We start from the raw sequence: 24,998 nt of genomic DNA, 5'->3' as shown, positions 1-24,998 counted from the left end.
TGGGAACCTGAGTGTTCTCACACCAGGATCTGCATTTGAGAACTGCTGGTCTAGTTTAACTAGCAGCATGCAGAACTAGAAGCCTTCTTAATTCTTCTTCTTCTTCTTCTTCTTCTTCTTCTGCAGACTAGAACATCTTAATGCCCTCTTAGTGCACAGCAGCATACAAGAAGTAAAGTAATATATGTGCTTCAGTTAGCTCCGGCAAGAGTGTGATGCCATTGCATTTCAGTAGCCTGGTAATTAGGACTTTAATGAGAGCCTACATGGCTTATAGTATTCCCAAACAAAGAAAATACTACAGTGGCAGAGATGAAGGTAAGTCTGTACAAGGAAAACAGGCTGCCAACCTACTCCATAGAAATAATTTGCCCAAGACTAAAAGAAATTCAGAGAGCACAACTAAATGCATAGCATTTTACCACTATTAGTGCTTCCACAGGGTCTGTGGACTCTTCTCTTATTTCAGTCCAAAAACTGCTGTATGTGGGAAAAGTCGTAACAGACAATACAGCAAGAAAATGTAACTGGTGTTTAGGTTATGAGGGTGCTGCGGTGTTGATCTTAAACTTCCAAGTACATACTGGGGAATATTTAAAAGAATATTAACAGAATATTTCACTTCATGTTTTCCCATGAACTCCCAGTTTAACTCAATGCATTATTTGGGCTTTACCACGAACTTATTAATTGCTGGAACCTGCAAAGGACTACGTGATATCATCAGCAGAATATTTTCTTTTTTTCCAAGTCTGTTGGGGGAAAAGCCCGGACGTTCAACAAAACATTACAGTAACACTCATGCCATGCTGAAGTCGTTGGCATATTACTGCTAGTTTAGTCACAGAGTAACCGTTGCTTAAACCTCCATGTTCACCCCCTATGATTCTTTCAATGAATTGATACGTGCACAGATTTTTAACGCAGGTCCAAGCTTAATATTCATTGCACTCATAAGGTGATCCTCCTTCAACAAGAGGAGAGCTTGTCCATCAATTTCTTGTGCTCTAAATTCATCCGCAATATCTTGACAACCTAAAGGGAACAGAAAAAAAAATTGCTAGGTCAGAAACGTGCATTCCTAGGCACAGTGACTGTCCATACTTGAGCTCTGCAGGTACACAATTCCAAGAGCTTACTTCTTTACCTTGTGGAACCCAGGGTATATGAAAGAGTTCAGTAACAACAAGAACTTCTAAGATAACATGAAAGTACTACAGTATCTAATTACACCATAACTACTTATGAATTACTTATTGGAAAGTTCAAGTCCTAGCACAGACAATTTTCTCATTTCATTAATAAAAACAGTTGCTATGGTCTTGCAATCAGAAGAAACAGACGATATCACAAGAACAGCCACCATTCACACGGATTTGTTCAAACAATAGAAAGATGTGCTCCTACTACTGTTAGCTACACCTCTAAGAGAAAATTCACTTACCTACATCTTCCAAAAGATGCTAACTCCATTGAGATAAACAAACAATTCTGATTAGCAGGCTTTAGCACAACTATCTCACTAGTGCATTTATCAATAGTTCATTTATCATCAAGCACAACTTTAAGTCGGTTGGATTTTTCCTTTAAATGGTAAACTCCTGAACACAAAGTACCGTGGGCTCAGACCACTGAGGCCTGCAACATAATAAATGGAGCCAGATGGACTGCTCAAAGGAGCTGAAGGCCCCTTTCCATTGAACAACACTATGGAAACAAAAAGTTGCTCAAGAGCTGCCTTGCCTGCACCTCTGTTAAACAGACAAACGTCTAAATAACGTGGGTAAGAGCTCTCATCGCCCACTGTTTATCTGAAGCTTCGTTCGCCACAGCCGCACATTTCCTGGTTTCAATACCTTCATGTTGCTCAGTCCAATGAATGGTTCTTCCATACGTCTGAAGCCTTTCATACACTTCAGTTTAGGCTCTACTTCCCATTCCTGTTTTCAGTTATTCCTCAAAGGCGTTTTGGTTTTCTTTGTTGTTTTTTGGGTTTTTTCTTCGGCATTTTTTGGAAGAACTTTTCCACCCCAGACAAGAGCAATCATTATAAAGGTTTGCTGACAATCCACAAGGCCTCTGTAGGCTAAGTATTTCCTGTGACAGGCACTGTGTTTTGTCTAACATGAGACTAGAACACAGCGATTGCCAGGGCACACCATTTACAAGAGAAGCTTTTATATTTAGAAACAAAAGTGGTCCTAAAAAACAGAATATTCTCTTTTTTTTTGTTTTGAGGCCTTTTTTTTCTTTTTAAACAGGACTTGCTTTATGCACTTGCTCTTCTTTAAAAACCCACAACCTTTCCTCAAAGTCACTTCGGAAAAACAAAAGATGGAAGTTGAATGCACTTCAGTACCCCCTCCAAGCTGACCTGGGTGTCTTTGCAATTAGCTGTGCAGTTACTTAATAAGAAAGAGGAGACACACAAGAGAACATAGACCTTGCAACTACAGAATGAAGGAAGGAGCTGCTCTGCTGGGGCTTAAACTGCTGCTGGCTCTTTCACTGGGAGGAAGTAACAGTAGAACCGTCCTGCTATCTACATTCTTCCAAGACTCCAGAGGCATTCAGAATTCTGATGAGGACACTCGATGCTCCAGCTAGAACTCAGCTTACAGACTGAAAACAAGCAGGGAATTAAAATGGATGTCCCTAACATTTCTGAAATAGAGAAGCTGACAGAATAAAATTCCAAAGGGCCAAAATGTAACAAACAATTCTGGCAGGCTGTGAATATTTTAAAGATTTTTTTTTTTTTTTTAAAGAGGAACTTGGTCTTAATGTGGATGGAAATTAGTAACTGTAATAATTTTTCATTGCATACATAAAAAATAATCAAGTGGTAAAATTCAATGATTAATTCATTTGCAGAACAAATAGAAGAGATTTAGCAGCTGACCAAACATTCTGTAAGTAACTGTTTCCAAATAGAAACCACACTTTAAGGATAATGTTTTTGTTATGCTTGCAAGTGAATTGTGTTTATAACATGTTACATTTTTAAGACACAAACAATCCTTTATTCTTTTGTAGAACCTGGGATCAGGGGGTTCTGGAGTTAACTGGAGCTTCTGAAGTATAAAGCCAGTAAAACACAGACAGCAGTAATGTCATCATGTTCCAGTAACACCAATAAAACACAGAAATACATTGCCTTAAACCTAAGCAACTCCACTTGTTTCTACAGACATCACAGAAGTCCCCAGATGCAGATAACATACCTTAACTGTAATTTATAAACCATCAGAAGAAAGGTTGATTTAAAACATCCCTAATTCAATTTTTTGTGTGACCTGTATTAGAAAAAAATTAGCTGGCCATACACATGCAAGTGTTTCAGCAAATAAGGATACACTTCTTACAGGTTACTAGCCTAATGGGATACACAGCAAAATGGTTCAGCATTCCAGAAAATAGGAGAAAATTAGGAAAAAGTCTAAGCTAGGTTTCAATGTTTAGACATGCGAGTTATATGGGTAAACAACAAAGATTCTCAGATGACTGTTATTATGGAGACCTGTCTTGTCTTCTGGAAGGGTTACCAGATGTGATCAGATGGAATGGCATTCCTGGGAAAGGGTGGGGTGTAAAACTTTAAGGCTTATGATAATCAGGAAACAAATGCCAAATAACCTGAAGATGATAAAGACAAGCATGAATACTGAGCTAAGGGAAACGTGTGCAAATAAGGAGAAACAAGATGTTTTTCTGAGTCTCGGACACTACTTTTCTGTCTTCTATCCTAGGAGTATATAACCTACATAAGCAACTCTCCATTTCAGCAAAACAAAACAAAATTTAGCTTTACCGAAGAAACCTGGTTATTCTTTTTTAGTGATTTATATTGTGATAAGCCTTTCAAATTTTTCACTCGCATAAAAGGAAAGGACTTCCTTCTTGCTTCTTCTACTGAATAAGCAGTAAGGAGGGAAGTGAAGAAATAAATGTAAAGGGGAAGAAGCGTGTCTGATCTCTCTACTGACCTCTTGAGAGAAATCAGACTGAAGGGAAGAACACCTCTAGTCTCCATCAGCTGGGGTGCAACAGCAGAAGTGGGACTAGTTCTATCAACACGGGATTTGTGCTGAAGGAACAAGCAAGAGGAAACAAATCACATTCCAGTCTCTATCACAACCAACGAGTACACTCGTGCTGTTACCATACCACCTTCCTCCTCACAGCGATGCTAAAAACCAGGAGATTTGCCGTTAAAAATCTGCAACAAGTAACTGCACATTACATACCAGGCAAAGAATGTATAAAGGCCCAAACTTCATCAACAGTCCATACCGAAGGGTCTGACTGCACCACTGGTAACAAGTTCATGCTCTCGGGCATTTTCCTAATTCTTAGCTCCCTTAGTTCACGTTCTCTCTCCCTCTCACTCTGTCTTCTCAGACGGGTGGTCATCGCAGTTGGAACAGCATCTTCGTGAGAAGCCAGGTCTTCTTCTGCAGACGGATAAGTAATCGGAAGCTGGAAAGTACAGTACAGATACACTACACTATTATATTTTATTTGCAATTCCCCAAACAATGCCGTAGTTTTAAGCAAATATTCCACAGACCTGTCTAAGAAAATGATCTCGTGGTGCCCCATCAGGGCCACTCGGTCGACGCCCGCGTCGCCCAAGACTTTGGCTATCTGATTTCCGATTCCAACGATTGGTCTTGTCTGATGCAAACAGCCCAAATTTCTTAGTGCAACTAAGGCTGTGCCTAAAGGAGTAAGATATATTCAATAATGCACTAATCGTTTTCTGGACTGAATTCAATCAACTTAGCAAGAAAATGACACAGTTGTCTACAGAAATGCTGCCTGATTCCAGACAACAGCAGGTGTCACGAACGTAAGAAAGAAAAGGCCCTGTACTCTAACCCCTTGTCTTGAAACAAGAGCATATACTTCCACATCACCCCCGGCAGACACCCATCCTTCCTGTTCTAAAAAAATTCCATGATAAAAACAGTTTTGCATTTTATCACATACTCAAATTCTACTTCTCCAACACATCCCCTGAGAGCTTAACGCCACGTTACATCTTTTGCTTTCATTTTCTCTACCTAGCTGATGGCCAGTCAAGTGAAGACAGAGGAAAAAAGCCCAGCTCCCTCCTGAACAGAATTTCAATACCAGTCCCAACAACTACCAAAGAAAATATACACATTTCCAGTGCTTAAAATGGGAACGCCTGAGGGAGAGTACGAAAAGAGCAGCTGACATAAGAGAAAGGTGGTTTCCAGGCACATCAGTACAGAATTAAGAGGCAACTTAAATCTGTTCCTCAGAGAACTATTCCCCATTTCTAAAACGCCTGGGATTAAATACCAATTTTCCATCTACAGTGATGGAAGGATTTACTTTCAGATCCTGATTATAACTTGTTTCTCACTTGATCTACACATAATAAAAAAGTACAGTAACTCAAAGAGAAAGAGAAACCAACATTCATTTGCCTTTGCCAATGACATAAAAGCACAGGGCAGCATCATTTTCTAGAAAGGAGAAGCCTTCGAAAACATTAAATTATTTACATTTATAACGATTACTTTTCTGCTCTACACAATGAATTTTACACCGTTACCATAAACATTTAAGAACATTACTGACAAATGCATTTCAATCACACGAAGTTCAGTGTTTTTCTCCCCACATTGCATAAAACCATAAGAAAGCCCACAGAGTAGTGTTCTGTCCCTGACACTGCCCAGCAAGCAAAATACATCACAAAGACACAGTGACTTGTGGCCCACAAACCACTGTGTAAGTCCCCAGACCTAACCAACCCTTCACAAACATCCATCAGCATTCCTACAAGCCCATCTGCATTCACTACATCCTCTGAAAGAGCTCCACAATTTACCTGTAAGTTGATCTTACAGGTAAACACATGACACTACCATGGTCATTTGTATCCCACGTAGTCTGCTTCTTAATTTTTTCTACATAAGACACTATTTGAGTGCTACTCCATTCATCAGATAACAATAAATAACAGGTAGAATACCTTTTAGCACAGGACGTAGAACAGAATCGTTTCGATCGTAGAAACTTGTTGGGATATCCCATTTTTCCACAAAATTCACATTTCAGGAGTTCATTTTCAATTTCATCCAGGCCCTCTAAGGAAGGAGTGATGCAGAAACAGATCAGATTTAATGACAAAGCTGTGTTCAAATTTTTCTTTTATTTCTTATTTTCAGAAATGCAGAAGGTCTAAAAATACATCTAATAACTAAGAACTTTGATTAACAGAAAATTATGCCAAACTACAAAAATCATGAATTTCACTCTCCACAAAAGAGGACTCAAGTAAATTGAACCATAGATTAAATTATTCAGTGAAGTTAGTCAGCACTGTTCGTTAAATTTCAAACCACCCATGAACAAGTATGCCCTCATCCATCAATTAGAAAGATCCAACATATTGCAATCCTTACAAATTGTTTTAAAGGCGTTCGTTAGGAGAACCAGCACTCCAAATTCAAGCTCTCCTGTAATGAAATGCTGTATTAAACCTGTAAATACTTTATTTGCATAAGCAACATCTACAAGCAAAAGGAGCATTTACAAAAGCAAATAATGCACTCAGTTTTATCCATTACAAAAGATAATGTGCATACAAGAAAGAAAAGGATGATAGCATCTACACCAGTTTAAGATCTGCTACAATCTGCTAAAATCTGTGACAGGGTATTTTTTATTATACTGGTGAGATGAGCAAGTGCTTCTGCTCCCTGGGAAGCACTCAAACTGCTGAGAGAAGCATTAGTAAAAGGAGACCTAGGAAAGCCCTGAAGTGAGGCACGGGCTGCCTTGCACTGACATGCTGAATGCCTACAGCCTCCTCCACTGCGAGAGCACAGCTGATACCTGCTTTAGAAGGATGCCACCATCTCTGCAAAATGATTTGATTTTTGGCAAGAGAAAAAAAAAAAAATAAAAAAAAAATCAAATACCACAAACTTGTACCTACGCTATAAGTCAATGAAATACATTGTCAGGAGCAAAACTGGTACAAAATGTAACATTTAGCAAGGGAGCAGTGGGCCACATGGATGCAATCATGGACAAAATACATTTGTTCACAAATTCAGTGAGCAAAGCAAACAGATTTCTTCCCCATTTCTCATTTACCTTCACCAATTTCACCTACTTTGCCTTTCGCTACGCATTTTCTGCATTTTTATTTTTAATTTTACATAATGAGATACAAAAATGCAAACTATTTTTTGTTCAAAACTCGTTCATCAGCACTGGGGTCAGCTAATGCAGACGCACATAACAAGGTTTAAACAAAAGATGTTAACTATGAATTCATAGCATTGCTATGGCAACAGTGGCTCACTAACTACTGAGCTGACAAGGTGACAAATCAAAAAGCACAATAATGCAACGAAGTTTAAAAGGTTGAAGTGATTATCTGAATAACCTATCTGATGTACCAGGATTCAAAAGCATAAATGAAGTAAAAAAAATTCCACCAGCAGTGTCAGACTGAGGATTATCACACTGCAAGTCTCCACCTCGTGCCCCAAGTTAGAATTGGGAACATGTCAAATCTGACCAAGTTTGCAGCCGAAGCTAAATAAAGGCCAGATTTATCCTTCAAATTAATTGCTCTGTCCAAAAAAAAACCCCACAAACTATATAATGTAGGAAAACAGCAACAACACTTCAAAGCAATAACTGATGCTAAAAGCCTTTTCTATATTAGGAGTTCCTACCATATACACACAATCTAAATCTTTGTTTAGCATCGGAAAATCTCCTCTGCTTGTCTTCTGCAAATGTAGGTACCTCCCAATACTGGATATCTCCTAGCCCATCTAATGAGTAACTGCAAATTGGGTACATAAATCTAACATCAACTACCAGGAGTGAGAACTGATAACAGAAACATGAGTGCTTGAATAATTCCATAAAACAACACACAAGCTGAGACAATGCAGCATTAACCCTGACAGGTTCTTCAGAACCACTAAAAGCAAAACTGAATTAATATCTACTGTACTAAAGGCAAATCAGCTACTGCAATAAAGGTAGGAGCATTCTAAAAGATACTGAAGAACACCCCCAATTTCCCTTGCTCCACATAGGATGAAGCAAAATGAACAATAATCAAGTGATAATCAATCAACAATAAGTACTTACTAAGAATTTACTAAGCTACGTGAGCTAAGATTGGCAAGTCTCATGTTGTCTAGAACAGTACAAACCCACTGTGCTGTAACACAACCAAAAACATCACATGAGGTCATGCAATTCATCTGATGACTTCCCCTGCCCTCCCCAAACCTCTTGTGCTTGATGGTTTCACATCACTGGACTTGACTCCCATAGAACTAATTAAATGGAAGCCCTCATTAGGAAAGCAGGCCACCATTCAGGTTCAGAGAAAAAATAACAAATTTTGAATTAAATGAAACAAAAGTTTAGAAAAAATTTAGTCACACTGCATCCTTCTGCTGTTAGTATGCCAGATGCTTACTTTCTGAGACTTCACCTGCCATGCCTATGTAAAAATGAAGTATGGGCCTCAAATTCTGAATTTCTGATATTAAGAAATGAACACTGCCTTAATTGTTTCTTCATTTTTCTATGCAGACATCTTAATTACAACACAATCAAAAGTTACAGAGCAGAGCACTTCAAATATCCTTTACCTAAATTAGGCTGTTAGTGCAAAATATCGAGGGCTGCAGTCTACACCAGTAAATGCAATCACACAATCTAGGAAATTAATGATCTCTTTTCAGGCACTGTCTCCACTGTTTCTTACTTCTTGCACAGATATGAACGCACGGGAAGACTGCAACCCATCACTTTTTCAGTGATGAACTTTCAAGCTAAACCAGCTCTTATTAAAATCAGTGCTACAAACAATGCTCTTCATTTCAAGCAGAAACACACATTGCCAGAGCTGTGAAACAAAGCATCCTCAAGCAAAAGTCCAACAGTGCTTATTTAACTTCACAGTAAACATTCTTCTCAGATTTAGAATCCATTGTAAAGCAAAGTTTTTGACTCGTTTTCAGTCCTTGCTCAGAAAGGTGTAAGAGATATAAACCATTAGAAAATAATTGACCAGAATCCAATGATCTGAAAGACTGAGTGTTGAGCTGATCTGTTTGCTGAGGCATATAACAAAAGTCATTAATTTCTTCACCATGTTTCAGTACCATTTACCAAGGCAAGAACCACAGTAGCTAACAAAAGGTCACAGGTATGCCTATCTTGAAAGCTCCCATAAGAAAAACTGTTTCAATTAGGTGAGAATGAATAACGCATGCTGTAGGTGGCAGCTGAAGCACAGCTATGGGCACAGCAGGCTCTGGATCAATTCCTTCTTACTCTGCTCACTGTGGTTTTGATATAGAAAAAGAAAAATAACTATTTTGAGACAATGAAACTAGGAGCTGTATTAATAAATTACAACACATTTTTAGCAGGTCACCAAAATCAGCCCCTGTGCAAACTCTCAAGATATGGAAGAGAAGATACAGAGCTTGCAGAAAAATTCTGGACTTTCTAGTCTTGGAAGAATTTAAACAGTGAAGTAAAGAATTACTTGGCTTTTCTGGGACAGTCCATGCTTTAATTTCTGTTCACTATCATTTATGAGGCTGCTTACACTTGGGCTTGAGCACTAATAGTGATATAACACTTAAAATACTTAATTACTGAGATCTAAAGAAATCCACAATGATGAGCACCCCAGGTATTGCATGGGGAACTCGGGTGCTTTAAGCACATGAGCCGTGTGTGCTAGAGGCCACTGTATTCCAGGCAGGACAAGGGCACAGCTTCCTGATGTTCCTGTGTATCCACAGCAACTGTTGTTAGCTCTGTGTAGCTAGTTATAAACATTTTTAAACAGTTTGTATTAGAGATGGTGTAAAGGGCCAGAGGAAGACTCCAGATGTAAAGACAAGAGGGGTTTCTGTAATAGATACAGACCTAAGGGAAAAAAATGGATATTTAAACAAAAACTACAAACCTTCTGCAATCATATCCTCTATCTCTGTGTCCGATGAGTTGTCTGCATGCTTTGTATTCTGCAAGTCTGATTCAACACACATAACACTCATGATTTGACCCTCCACTAGCAATCTTTTTTCTGCAGGCTGTTCTACCAGCAAAGATGAACGACTTACCTATTGCAATAAAAGCAAAGCAACAATGGTTAACTGAAGAATGAATAACTGGAAATAGTATTTGTGAGTTAGCAGTTGTAATTGAGATCAGCACTATCATTTCTACTTTTATCAACGAGTCATCAATACACAGCATCAAAGTTCTACACATCTTTTCTCAAACAAATACAAAGACTGGCCTGCAGAGTTTGCAATTACATTCAACAAAGGAAGAAATATTAGATCTAGAGAGAAGGAGGAACAGGAAAAAAAAAAAGATAGATTACATTTGTTAACGAGGCAGAAGATCCTTTAAAAGTGAAGGCTCAGTGCTTTAAAATTGGCCATTAGGGGATTTAAAGTTTTCACCACTAATTCTTACCAGACACATTACTACTTGATGAAGGGGTGCTTTATACAAGGAATCATCTCAGAGGTTTAATTTATCACTTAAATTGAGGTGTGCAGGAGACAGACAAGCATAATACAAAGTTACTGTAAATGTTAGCCTAGAATCACCCTCTGTAGTTATCCCTGGATAGCCCGTTTCACTTAGTACCTTGCCATCCAGTGATACCAGCAAGGCAAACAGTAGCACAATTTCTGATTAAATATGTAAGACAAGTCTACTGAAGTGCTGTAAGAAACAGGTTACCAAGCAGAAAAAAGGTCCATGCCAACATTTGGAAAAAATATTCACAGTTTAATGACGTAAACATCTAGAAAACCACCTTTAAAAATAGCTCATTTCAAGAATTAGTAGTAAAAAATTCAAAGCAACTTTTACACTTACAGGAAATGGTTCCAAGCCCTCCTGAATCACAAAGCCTTCAATAACATGAGTCAGGATCTGTGGTTTAACAATAGCCTGTGGAGGTTTATTTTCTAGACTAGGAATGCTATTGGGCATTGACGTGCTGCTACTCCTTGTTGTTGCAGCTGGAAGCAAAAGAGGTGGTGGCGGAATAGAGGCATGCGAAGGATCAGATGGAGATTTAATTACTGAGGCACTGACTGATGATGTCACTGAGGGCAGTCCTGCGTGATCTGAAAAACAAAGTATGTGCTATTTTTGAGACGTAGGTCTACGCATACACTCAGAGTTGTACAAAGAAGAGAGATAAACACACCCAGCCCCGTACCCAGAGTCCTGTAACACAGACTTATCTCTAAAGTTTATAGTTACCCTCAAAACCTGATTTTCCTTGACTGACTAGTCCACAACCCAACTGTTCTCAGGAACACATCATTTTACTTTAAGTTCTAAGCAAAACAGCTACCTTAGTTTTATGTTTGTTCTCACCCGACAAAGGCTCTTCTGAATTAAGTGCAACTCCATTCCCCAAGGCTATTGATGGTGGAGACAAAGTCGGTGGCGTAGGTGTTCTAACCATATTGACACAATCAGACTCTTCAGGCATCTCTTCTTCACATACATTCTCCACTTGGTAAATCTATATTCAAACAGACTATCACTTTAGAGATATTTCCAGTCTACCTTAATACTTAGAGTCATATCAAAATAGTTTTTTTTTTTTTTAATTACTAGTTGAAGTACTAAAATATGCTCATTTAATAGATACAAGTTTTCACCTGCCTATGAGACCACAAACTCTGTGGGCATTGTGATGACAATGGAAAGAAAAATTATTTTGTTAAAAAGAACAGAATTTTAAGAGAGGCACAGGTTCTCCTATCAAACAGATCAGAGAATTCGACTTTTTCCAACAGCAGGTATTTATAGCTCCCTGTAGTTTGATTTGCACACACCCTTGTAGCTACTTAAAGACTTCTGCAAAATGCAAGCTTTGTAATTTAATAAGCCTGCAAATTGTTCTCCATCTTACACAGAAGAGTAATCAAACAGAAGATGGTTTCTGAGCACTTACCACTGGAGTTTCAATTGGTACTGATGGCTGAACTTGAAGATTTACTGCAACAGTCTGTGGTGGTGGAAGAGTTTGAAACGGCAGCTGGACCAAAGCTTCTGCAGCAGGAAGTTCTTCCTCAGAAACCAAAGTGTTTTGAACCAAAACTTGGCCCTGAGATAGAATTTCAGGCTGCACTTGTAAAGACTGTACAGATTGCAACGGCAGTTGTTGTATCTGGGTTGAAGATGTCGACAGCTGCGGAGGAGCCGCAAGAGGGATAGGCGTGGACTGCAAGGCTGAATACTGCTGGTGTGGTGTGGAGGACATGATCTGCTGGCCCGGGGAAACCAAGCTGGGCTGATCCACTGACCCTATGTGTACAGCAGGGGAAGGTGGAAGCGGGAGGTGCGACGGGAGGTTGAGTGGCTGTGCAATTGGCCGCACTGGACTGGTAGCAGCTTGCTGAGGGGCAGACTGCTCTGCCTGAAGAGCTGCTGGCAAAAGGGAGTTTGCCTGTGACTGGATAAGTGCTTGAGGATGAATAATTATTGTGGGTGACTGACTAGGGGAGTGAGAAGGTGGAGGAGATACCACTACTGACTGCTGAGCTGCCTGGGATGGAGTGGGAGATAGCGTCAGAGGTGGAGGATGGATGTGAATAGGTGAGCAATGAGGCTGCACACTGCTAGGAGCTGGAGGAAGACTATGGCTTGGGAGTGGTAGACAGTGCTGTGATAGAGGGGGCTCCTGGCCAGACGGAGCCTGAAGTGCGATCGGCTGGACTTGCTGCTGCTGTTGCAGTATCAGCTGATGATGGGAAATTTTGGAAGGCGGTGAATGAAGTGGGATCTGCTGATGTTTTACTAGAGAATGGGGTTGTAGTGGAGAATACGAAGCTGTGAGGGGGGAAAAAAAAGTGACAATTAGCATTCACTTCCTTGGGTGCAGAGGACATTATTAAAAAAAAATGAAAGAAAGGAAGGTTTTACTTTCAAGTACGCCCAGCACAACTTTTTCACATCCAAGTTTGGTAATACCTTATTTGACAGCATATAGTACACAAGAACTTACAGGAATATAACAATTTCGAAAGCAAACTGCAGCAATTACAGCCACGTTTTTTACATATATATGAAAGTATGTTGTATGTATGCATATAAAGTATCTACACTTTTTTGGCTCTAGTTCTGAGATTATTGCTGATCCAGTCTTTTACGTAAGAATTTCACCCAATTTTAAATGGATTTAAACACTGTTTCAGTAGAGACTGAAATGGAAGAGACACAATCAAAAGGATTTGTTCATAACTGCCAAGTTAAAATTTAGGTAATGATATTAAGGCACTCTATACAAAATGGTGAGAGCTCAGCATGAATCAAAACCAAAATACTTCCTGAACTTGAATCACAAACTGAAATGTAGAAGTCTAAAACCAGCGCAACTTACAGAGACATGGCATCACATTTAAGTGAACCACTGACTCACCAGTAATTATTATTTATTCTGCTACTAAAAATGGACTTCATTCCATCCAGAAACAAGTTCTGTAAGTATTAGGGATCAGTAAATGAAGCATGTCTTATTTCTCTAAAAGCTGCTACTAAGACAAGCTAAATCCCCACATTTAAAACCAATTCTCTATGCAACCCTTACTCTTTCAAAGTAAGAATACTAAAAAGCAAACATAAGGCCTGCACTGCAAATGCACAACTGACCAACTGCATGCTTTTCTCGATTTATTGCTTAATTAAGTTTCTGGGGAACTATTACCTATGGATTTATAAAATTATCTGAAATCTAAAATAAAAAAAAAAACAAAACAACAGAACAAAAACACTCTGACGACATAAAAGATGACCAAGAAAAGGTACTTTGGGGAAAACAAACAATATGCTTTCACTGCTTCATCTTAAGTGTGCACGCACGGTGACCAGTAACAAGAACTATGCTTGCACGGAGATTCAGCTGTATATTGCCATTGCTATGTTGCATTTGTACTGTGACTGCAGAACACTGAAAGAACCTGGACAGAAAGCATTAGATTCAGACATAACCACAACATCCAAACTACTTCAGTTCTATAGTTTGCTCTCAACTTACCTGGTGTTATCAACTGATGTATGCTTGATGTCCGTGTCACTGGGGCACTCCGACACTCCGGCACTGGGCTGTCACCTTTTCTATTGCTGTCTGAGGATTCTGGTTGGATGCCCTTGGTGCTGGTTACAGGTTTGTTAGCACACAAAGACAACGACTGAGTTTGACTGCTGCTTTTTGGTGGACCGTTCTGTGAACTTGACAATACACCCAACTTCTGACTGCGCAACGTCAAGTTCTGAACCTGAGAAATTAGTAAATCATGAAGACAAGCACAGGTTAACATCTGTGATGAAAACAGCCAACAAGAGAACATTCAAACCAGTGTCATTTACTTGGATTTCCAAAAGGATTCAAACAAAATCCATTGCTAATAGCTTCAAAAGAAACTGCTAAGAAAGAAGGGAAGATCTTTCATGAAAACAAAAGTTAATTGGACAAATGTTTGCTTTTCACAGCAAGAGACAGTGACTAACATCCTGTGAGGAGCTGTGCTGTACCACATGTTTTTCCAGATCGTGTATAATTTGAAACAACAATACTAGTTTAGCTGAAAGCATCAAGTTATTCATCATAATTACCTCTCACCCTTATTACCTCAAGCTGAAATTTTATACCCAGAATCCCAATCTTACATATAATACAATCACCTCTAAATGCACAATGACAGAAAAGAGAGCACACTGTAAATGTACAGAAATAGAATAATTACTAATTTTTGTAGTTCAGTAAAACTTGACCATAAAGTTTCCCTACTTCCCAGTTTTGGCACACTCAGTTTGGACACAACCTTAAGAAATTTACACAAGCTCACCTGAGTAGCTGCAGACTGACAGGAAGATGAGGAAGATGATGAGACAACAGGAATGTCAGACTGAACAGCAGCCACAGTGGTAGCAGGGGTAAAAATCAGCTGTTAAGCAAGAAAAAATACCAGGTAACAGAATAAAACTTCTAAGATACCTTAAAGAAAAGCAGTGCTGTACTTTTGAAGAGAAACACGTGTTACACATCATGATGTATAACTTCTAAGAGTTACTTTTTTTTTTCTTTTCTCTTTAGATGAACTTTATTTGCTGCGCTATGTTAAGTAAATATAACTTAAAATGAATAAGGTAAAAATATTTGTTCTACGGATTCAGAAAAGTAGAACAAATACACATTTTCAGCTTTTATATAAGAATTTTTTAAAAGATTTTCCTTCCAATTCTACAAGTGAGTGAAAAAAGGCAAAAAAAAAAAAAGTCAAAAGTAGCCGAATTCCTACAATACAATTGTATTGTATACAAATACAAGAAAGCTTTGAATATCTTCCAATCTCTCAAAATGTGATTTAACAGTTATCAACTTTAACTATGCTAATTAAGTTACACTGCAAGAATCAACCAACCTCAAGTTACTAATTTCAGTATATCAATAGGGCTAATTGCCACTGATTTCTTTGGCCACAGTACAACAAAGACCAGACTTATGGAAGGCCTCGTGTAGAACGCTGGACATTCCTATGAAATTTCACACACTGCAGGTGGGGATCAGTTGGTACCAGATTCCCTACAGATAGTAGTCAATAAAAAAAACAGAATCACTACACAGATTTCTCAATGTTGCCCTTTAATAGAAACACTACACTGATAGGAAATGAGAAGAACTAACGATTTTCATAAGAAAAGGAGAGATCTAAAGAGAATCAAAGCTATGCATTCAACCCAAATTCTAGAGAGAATCTCAGTTAAATTCAAGAAAGTGAACTCTTGATGTTACCAGCGTATCGGAAAAAGCCATGTCCTGAAAATGAATAGACTCCAGCACGCCCCTCTCACACAGCCAGAAAAGAGGCATGCTCTGTTGCTATTTTTCCTATGCTTGATCCATTTAACAATCATATAAAACCAGGCTACATGAGCAGACTTCAAATGGAGAACTAAGCTATAGCAACCTTTTGTTTCTCTGACTTCAGAAGTGTTCCAAAGTTTGATATTCATATATTAGTAACTAAACTCTTAACGCCACCTGAAACTGAAGAAAAATACCAAAGCAATTCCCAGAAACAAAACAAGAACAGCATCGTTTTGGGAGAAAAAACAGCCCAAGCCATCCATCAAGCCTAAGGACTGTAGCCAAAACCTACCATTTGTGCTCGGAGATACATCTGAGCCTGGCTTGCACTCAGGGTAGGAGAGGTGCTCCCTAGCAACATAGTCTGCTGGGTAATGCTGCTGCTGGTGGTGTTGGAGGTCTGTGAACGGCTTATTATCTGTGCAGGTGTAGGAGAGGTGGAGAGGTTAATCTAAGGAAACAAAAATATTGCTTCTGTCATGGAAATTCAATCATCTTAGGATTTAAAGCCAGAAAGCCTTTGACAAAAATGGCAGGGTCAGTTGAAAGCTCTGAACTGTAAAGATACCAAGAACATATTCAGCCAAACATCAAAAAACTGGTTTCTGGCAAGACCGTACATTTTCATTCTCAAACTAAAAGGAATATTTAGCAGTACATGATAACAAGCACTAACAAACATAAATGATGATGTTACAAAATCTGAAAAAAAAATACACCTCATAGAAATACATATTCATACAACACACAGCATAAGCTTGTCATTTTTTAAGAAAAACATTTGAATTTTATTATTAAAATATCTTGTGTTATCTGCCTGGACTGACAGCTACTGAGATGCTTGTTATTAAACTTGACCAGGATGCCTACTTGTGCTGACAAACACAGACTGATTCCTCATATACACATTTAAAAAATGACTGGAAACTACAGCTCTTTATAATCTCATATTAAAGGCTCATAGAAAATTTCTTTTTGGCATCAGGCAAAAGCTGGTTTGTTTTTCTAACACATCTAACAGAGTTAAGTGCCCAGCTCTTTTAGATCATTTTAAGATTTCCTTGAAAATCCAAGCCCAATTATTCTGTTAGCTTAACATCAGACATCTTTTAAAACTTTCTCCCAAATTTAACGAATGAATAATTTGACTTCTAACAATTGTAAGCCAAAGCAATGCTATGAGAGCTTAAAAAAGCTGTACAATTACATCACAGAAGCTATGCACTGAAGCCATGAACAGCTTGAGGGCATGATTAATAAGCAGGATGTCTGTAGGACTAACAAAGTCCTACTCAGGACAGCTGTAGAACTGCACATGGAGACTGTGCAAATTACACATCTGAAGATGTTATTTAAATAAATGCAGCATGAACTGAACACAGAGCTGCTAACAACAAACCCGAGCACATGATTAGAATATGGACAAAGTAAGTTAAAGTGCATAAAAGATGCATGATAAACGATGATAATAAAAGAATGAAAGCTACAAACACTTTAACCAGTTTCATATAAATAAGTGAGAAATGACTTGGATTCATTAGATTCAGTGCTCTGTAATCGGTGGCATACACTGCTGTGATTTCAATCTACAGCTGTGCCCCGACCAAAGAAACTAATGTGAAAAAAATCCAGCAAGAAATGAGAGCTCAGGGAGGGATTCCTGCAGCAGTCTGAACAGTCGAGTGCGCAGCCGCCCCTTGAGAGCGGGCTGGGACCAGGGAAGCCTCCAACACCAACCAGCAACAACTGCTCACACCAGGCTTAGCGGCAGACACTGGAAGTGCAGCCAACACTTACTGCAGTCATCATTCTGCTATTTGGCGATCCCGTCGTACTCTGTTTAACCACACAAACTTAAATACTGAAGTATTTTCTGTGCTGCCAGATAGTTATAGAATAACCAACAGGGGTTGAGAATGGATGGAGGGCTTTGTTCAGTTACGTACCGAGGTCTGCGACATGCTTGACTGCTGAGTGACACTCCCAGTGGGGGAAGTACATTGCCTCCCACCTGACAGGCTTGCCTAGATAGCAAGAATAGGCGTCAAATACTGAAATCAAAAAATGTTCAAGTGATGTTCACAATATTGCATAAACGGTCAGAAAAACTCCTCTCTACCACTAACTTTCTCTGAGCTAGCAGCAGGAATACTGCTCAGAGGGACTGGTTTTCAAAGTGAACTCCACACTGTGAGCTGCTATCTGCAGGGTGTCAACTGCCTTGAACTCCTCCCAGCTTTCAGGCAGACTCACAGATCAAGACCTGAACAAAAACTACCAGAGGTGAAGTTTATCAAACTGCTAACAATGGAGCCAACAGATCAGCTCATCACCTATGCTGTTCAGAACTTATAATACGACATCATTACAAACTGTTGTTTTTAAAATTCATGTTGTAATTTTTATTATAAGCCTCTAAAATTAAAATAAGTTTTATAAATGCTGCAAGGAACATCCTCATATCTTCTGGAATTATAGTTAATGGACACACAACAAGTATCTATAGCAGTACACTATTCCTGACCTTCAGCTGAATACAGAGACAGTGATTTAGATATAGATATTTTAATAGACTGCATACCAAAACTTCTTAGCCTTCCCCAGTCTAAACCTCTTCACTGTATCTCCATAATAGCACATGTATAAATCTATCCCAAAAAATAAATCAATATATTATCTTGACCTACTGGAGAAGGTATGTAAGTAGAAGCCAAGAAGACAGAATAGTCCATCCTACTTCTGCCAGTGAACAGCTGTATCCCTGAAGTTTTTACCTGCATTAGTGCTTCCTCACACAAAATAATTACCAGCCACCTATCTCTGCAAGACAGTATTGTCAGCCCACGGTCAGCTGAGGTCAAAGGAAGCCTTCCACTGCTTGAGTTTTCAGAACAGATCTAATCCAATGTTCCGTGGCTATTAAAAGCTTTGCTTCAGAAATGCAATGTACCATTGTCATTTACTACCTATATTTCCACTCTTGGAGTTAAAATTGAATTTTGCCTTTACTTGAAACACAGCCAGATGTGTGGCAAGAAACACCAGATGTTCACCACTTGAATCAGACTCTACTAAAGCACATGGCTATTCACTGCTTTCCCCATTAACTTTCAGAAAAAAATCATGGGATGAAGACTGAAGCAGTCTATTTTTAATATACATATCTTTTCCTGTTTGATGATTTACATGATGCATTATAATGTATGCAGTAAAGCATGGAATGGACGCCTACTGGAGCACCTACAAGGCTGACTAAATCCACCAAATAGTTTGGAGGAAGATACAATTCAAAAGAACAAAATTATTAAAATATAACACTGAATTATTGTGAGACATTAAAAGCTCAGGCACTTAACCTGTTATTATGTTTGACAATGCTCTAGAATTGCAGTCCTACTCCAGAAAGTAGCAAACCACTATTTTTCAGCAATCTTCACTCTCACCTGTGGTACAGTTGCCAGACTCTGAAATTGGGTACTGCTTAAGTGCTGCTGCTGCAAAGCAGCAGTCTGCAGCATCAGATGCTGCTGCTGGGCTGCATACATCTGCTGGAGGTACTGAGCAGCTGAGCTAGGAGGACGATGCAAGGCCTGCTGAATAACCTGTGATGAATCAGTAGGTAATTATTACAATTATAAAGTACACACTGTGCTAACACGATGCTGAAATTCACCTGTGTGAGGAAGTAAAGCCAAATAATGCCTCTCCACACCAATTAGACAATACTGAGTTTGCTCCATCACCACTTTTCTCAACAAAGTTACCAAACACAGTCACTATAAATACACCCAGGTTCACAAATAAAGCCTGGGCAATGCGTTGTTGTGTCACAAATGATATTGTACACATCTTACACTCTCAGATCACATCCCACACAGTGTTCCATCTTCTGGAAGATGAGTATAGTTTGTGAGATTCATTATCAAACCCAGCAGAACAGGCTATACAAAATTCCAGGTGATCTTAATTAAAGAACAATAAAATGGGGGTGGATCCAAGAAGCAGAGTTACACACACAAGGAGACCTCTGGATCCCTGTAGTCAACATAAGTGAAGTGAAAACCTTTAATTTATACTGTACTATTACTTTGTAAAATTTTATGTTAATAATCTCTGCCTTTATGGGATACTGATAAAACCAAACTTCCACGTAAGATTTTTCTCTCATTATTTGAGAAGACAGGCCTGTACCCTGTCCTATCCTTACGTGATCTGATGTCATTTAGTGAACAGTAATGAAACAGCATGAAAACATTAAGCCAGACATTGAGAAAGAAGATGGCAATTAAGAATGGAAAGTTAATTTTGTGCACTAGTTTTGTGTAAAGTATTGTGCAAAATTTTGAGAGCATTGTACAGGACAGGAAACAACATCTGGCATCCCAGTACCTGGACAGCATGCCTGTCAGAGCCACTGTAGACAGATATCTGTGGAAGCTGTGTCCGGGACGTGGAGGTGGTAGTAATGGTGGTTGTGGATGCAGAGCATGTTGTCATGCTTGGCTCATTCTCCATAGCTGAGCAGTGTTTGTCCAGCCTGCTAGAATTGAAATGGAAGCAGTTCACAAACAAAAGCCATTACATACTGATTTTGAAGGAGGAAATCTAAGCCTCACTGGGGAAGAACAACAGATAATTTGCAAATGGATTAACTCAGTGTCAGCTATTACTTGATGGAATTTATAGACAGATGTGGTCTAGTGGCTGGCAACCCTGCACACAGCAGGGGGGTTAAAACTAGATGATCATTGTGGCCCCTTTCAACCCAGGCCATTCTATGAAGAACTTCTAAGTTGCATCACAGGGAGCAATAGGAGACCAATTCAGGAACACACACAGGACTTCCAGCACACTGCACAGGTGGACTGCCATGTCCTGCTTCCCCAGAGCACAGTGCAGAAGCCACTAGCTGCCTGTTGTGTGCCTTTAGCAAAACAATTCCTTGGCTAAAATCACTGGTGACACGCTCTAATTGGAAATAGAATGAGACTGTACTGAAAAGAGGATTTCCTACAGCAATGCCTCCCAAAATACAGCAATAGTCACAGAAAAAAATACCTAAAAGCATCTCTGACAACTTTTTCCTAACTGCTTTCTGTTGCAGAATACAGTCTCTCCCCCAAAATTTTCTCATTAGAACCAAAATGAATCTCATATCTCAATGTATAAGGGTTGTTTATCTTAGCTTTATTTTCCACTTTCAGTATTACGATTAACAGGAAATAGCTTAGTTACAGTTTATTGCTTTTTAAAGGATGCTTAAAAAGAAGCAGGCAGGGAGAAATATTTCCTTTTTACAACAAAGAAGAGCTCGGATAAATAATCATTTAGAGAGTTGCAATGCACTAGGAAACAAAAAAGCAGCACTGCCAAGTGCTTAACGAAAGGCCTACCGGGTGCTTCATCTACCAGGAGCACACTTGGGAGTTCCACCTCACACTGCTGAAAACAGAACACAGAGCTGCCCCTCCAAAAACGTCTTACAGACACTTAGAGAAAACATCCTCCTCCCCAAAAAGTTCTCCATACTGACTCACACTGCACATATTGCCAGTTACACAAAATGCCAAACTTCAATGGATGCATGGTCCCCAGCAGACCTCATGCCCATCGCTGTATGGATATCTGCTCTCTTTTGACAATGAACACTTGTGGCAATGAAGTTTGCTTTCAAAGCACAGAACCTACCACTAGAAGTGAAGGAAAGAACGGCTTCGTTGTAAAACAATCAGACCTGTTGTGTATTCCAGATGCCACTTATCCACCTGCAGGAGAGCACAAGCTAGCAGAGACAAATTAACTGCTTCAGTCGTAACAAGAACAACATCACTTTTGAAACCACTTCAAATGAATTTCACACAATGCTGATGAAAAGTGCCTTGAAAAAAAATTCTGTCTCCTCCAGAGGGCATTAAAGGCACATCAAAATATTTACACCTACAACTTGCCTAGCTTGTTTCAGCAGTTACACAACTGTTTAAACTAGCCTAACAACATTGGATGTTTAATTTCCTTACCTCTTAGCCACATTTAAAACTTATTATTGAGATGAGCAACGTATCTCTCTGCAGTAGCTGAATCAGATGCTCACCCCATACAAGCTGGTAACCTTTTGCGCGAAAGTGTCTTATTTTAAAACATACAGTGGTGTGGCCTGGCACCGAGGTGCACATGCAGTCCTCCTCAGGCACCAACTGGCACCCCTCGGGTCCCACCTCAGCATGGCAAACAACGAGCTGCAGCTGGCAGCCCTGGCATGGGGACGTCCTGCCCTCTGTAGGCTGAAACAACACTCAGCTGCCTCAGTACTGACACCGTTCAAAGCTTCTCCCCACATAAAGTGAAAGGCAGGTGCTTAAGGAAATCGATAAAACACACTTCAAGTAATAAAACCCAGCATCCATTAACAATTCAACAGACAGATCTTTTATAACAGAAAGCACGAAAACCATTATGGAATTCTCAGGCTACCTTTCCAGCAACGAAAAGTACATCAAGACAATGCTGTATTGGTAACCGTAGCCAGTTCTCAGACAGAATTAAATACAATCTTCTGAAATTGTTCATTAACTCCTCAAAAACGTCAAAAAGGCAAAACTCCCAGCTTACAGAGTCTGATAAATGAGCGAGGACTGTTCACAACACTGTGTGCAACTGCATCTCAAAGGTCCTCGCTGAGGGATGAGCTTTAGCACAACTCTGGCTTTGAACAATCACTGTGCATATAAAAGCAAGTCTAATATATAAAGCACAACAGAAAACTGCATTTAGAAGTATTTATTCAAATAGCGACCATATTAAACAGCACGTAACTTCAAGTTACACCACACACAATGGAAACATTCGAAAGTTTTTGTTCTCTCCCTGTTCTGAGACTTGAAGACCAAATACCCAAAAAAAGGTCAGAAAGCATCTGCTGCTGCACACCACGAAGCCACCAGCACAGCGCATGCACATGGCACAGCTCCCACCTGAGAAACTTCAGCTTTCTGTAAGCAACACAGTAAAAGCCAACACTGTTGACGTTCTGCAGTTACTATGGGGAAAACAGTATGCTTTTTCACGTTTAAAATATTTACTCATTTCATTCATCACCTCTCCCTAGAACTCCCACCCACATGGAACACAGAAGAAAAGTGACAATTCCCTATAAACACAATCTCTAGGAGCAATTCTACCTGAACCTGGGAGACACTGGAATACAATCTCTTCTGTTCCACACTTCAGCTACACCACAAACCACCCTCGGCCAAACCTCGGAGTGCCAAACCTGGAGCGACAAGGGGCTGGTTTTATTTTCAACGGACTAAAAAATAAGATTTCTGTTTTTTGCTGCGTGGCACCCAGCCCACGCTCCCCAGGGCAGCGTGTCCCTGAAGCACGGCCCGGCCCCAGAGCACGGACGAAGCCCCGGGGCAGCCCCGCGGGGCGGGCACGATCCCCCGCACGCCGCGGCCTCGCCCGGCACAACCGCCCCGCCGCGCCGCAGCCCGGCCCCACCGCTCCGCTCTCAGCCCCGCAGCGGCGGGCGGAGAGAGGGGCGGGGGGAGGCCCCCATCCCGGGCCTGCCCGCGGCCGAGCGCTGTCAGGGCTCGGGTCCCCGCCTACGCGCCCCGCCCCGCCACAGCCCGGCCCGGGCCTGCCGCTGCCGCTCCCCCTCCTCCGCACGTCCCGCCGGCACACTCGCCTCGGACGAGCCGCTCACTCCGCTTCCGCCATCTTCTCGCCTCCCTCAGGGGGCGGAGCTGCGCAGGCGCACTGGGTGCCGCGGGGCACGTGATGGCCACCGCCGCCATCTTGTGGCCTCGTCCGTCAGAGCGCGCCGTGCTGAGGCGGGGAGGCTGCTGTAGCGCTGCGTGCGAGAGCGAGCTTCAGCTGCGGTAGGAAAGCTGAAGGTGATGAGCTATTTTGAGAGGGCTGGTGGGTGATCGGGGTGAGGAAGGTATCTGCTCACGGTGCTTTTTCACTGCTCTGAGTCTCTCCCGGCCATGGGGAAGGCAGCTTCTTCCTCCGAACTGACCATAAGCGATCAGCTGTGTTGTTAATTCCTGTCTGTAGGCAGTAGCAGCTGCTCTGTATTGTCAGCATGGGTGAGCAAAGCCTCCATAGGGACAAACAGCCACTGTACCCTGCCAGGCTAACATAAGTCTCATCCGGACAAATTCAGGACCGCTTTTCTGTGATGAAGGAACGTATTCTGCATTTTAGAGCTCCACAATGTTAATGGAGAGTTTCCACATACAGCATTATTTTCAAAGTTTCTTATGTTCCCAAGCATACAGAAAAAAAGCTCAGTGCCGTGAGAGCAGGGAAGAAATCTGCTGCATTGTGCAGGAGTGCCGGATTGTGACACCCAGTATCTAACAATAACTCTGCGTGTGGAAGGCAACAGGAGTAACAACAGGAACAAGTAACAAACAGCTGCTCAGCAAGACCTTTAGATGGGATAATTGGATGTGAGGGAATTGAAAAAAAGGCGTCTACCAACTGAGTGGGATAGATGAGTACTGTACAACGGAAAGAATCTTAGTAAGCATCTTATAAATGCAAATACTTTCCAAAGAATTACAGACAAGTTTGAACTGGTGAAGCAGTGACGCTGCCCACAGGACCACCATCCTCCTTTCCTCCACGCTCAGAATGCATTTAACAGTCCTTGCACATCTCCCCTGTTGGAGTTATGAGTCATCATCATAGTTTCTAACACCTGGTGCATTGCTGTTGGATCATCCTATAGGGTCCAGTAGACTGCTTTTAACAGATCTGTAGTGGTAAATGGGAACACAAACAAAACCAGGGTTTCTCTTTGATCCCATTGCCTGCCTTAATGGAGTCTGAGTGACTTGCCTTATCTGTCCTAAAGTATGATGAGCTATCAGATGAAGTTTGAGCCATCTGAAGGGCCGGAGGACGTCCCGTTAGAGGAAGGCACTTCAGGGCCATCTGAGCTGTTCCTGAGAGAAGAGGTCAGAGTGCCACCCTGTGGGGACATCGGGCTTACAGGGGAATTTTTTGGCATGGTTATGCAGCAGTTAGGCTCCAGCAATTGAACTCA

At 40.6% G+C, this 24,998-nt stretch overlaps 1 protein-coding gene across 1 annotated transcript; it reads right to left on the bottom strand.

Moving 5' to 3' along the window:
• Positions 1-880: 880 nt before the first annotated feature.
• PHC3 (polyhomeotic homolog 3) lies at positions 881-20,464 on the bottom strand (the record flags this gene model as incomplete). Its single annotated transcript, XM_079539677.1, has 14 exons — positions 20,333-20,464; positions 19,387-19,545; positions 17,890-17,967; positions 16,236-16,394; positions 14,922-15,020; positions 14,111-14,351; positions 12,029-12,906; positions 11,443-11,593; positions 10,933-11,186; positions 10,004-10,160; positions 6,011-6,125; positions 4,571-4,721; positions 4,248-4,479; positions 881-1,035 (listed from the first exon to the last, which is right to left on the bottom strand). The coding sequence occupies exons 1-14, from the start codon at positions 20,456-20,458 to the stop codon at positions 881-883; spliced, it is 2,955 nt and encodes a 984-aa protein (XP_079395803.1). The 5' UTR covers positions 20,459-20,464.
• Between the last annotated feature and the right edge of the window lie 4,534 nt (positions 20,465-24,998).

This window comes from Tetrao urogallus (assembly GCF_951394365.1).
Source record: "Tetrao urogallus genome assembly, chromosome: 9".
NCBI lineage: Eukaryota > Metazoa > Chordata > Aves > Galliformes > Phasianidae > Tetrao > Tetrao urogallus.
This window is presented reverse-complemented; position numbering and strand designations above follow the sequence as displayed.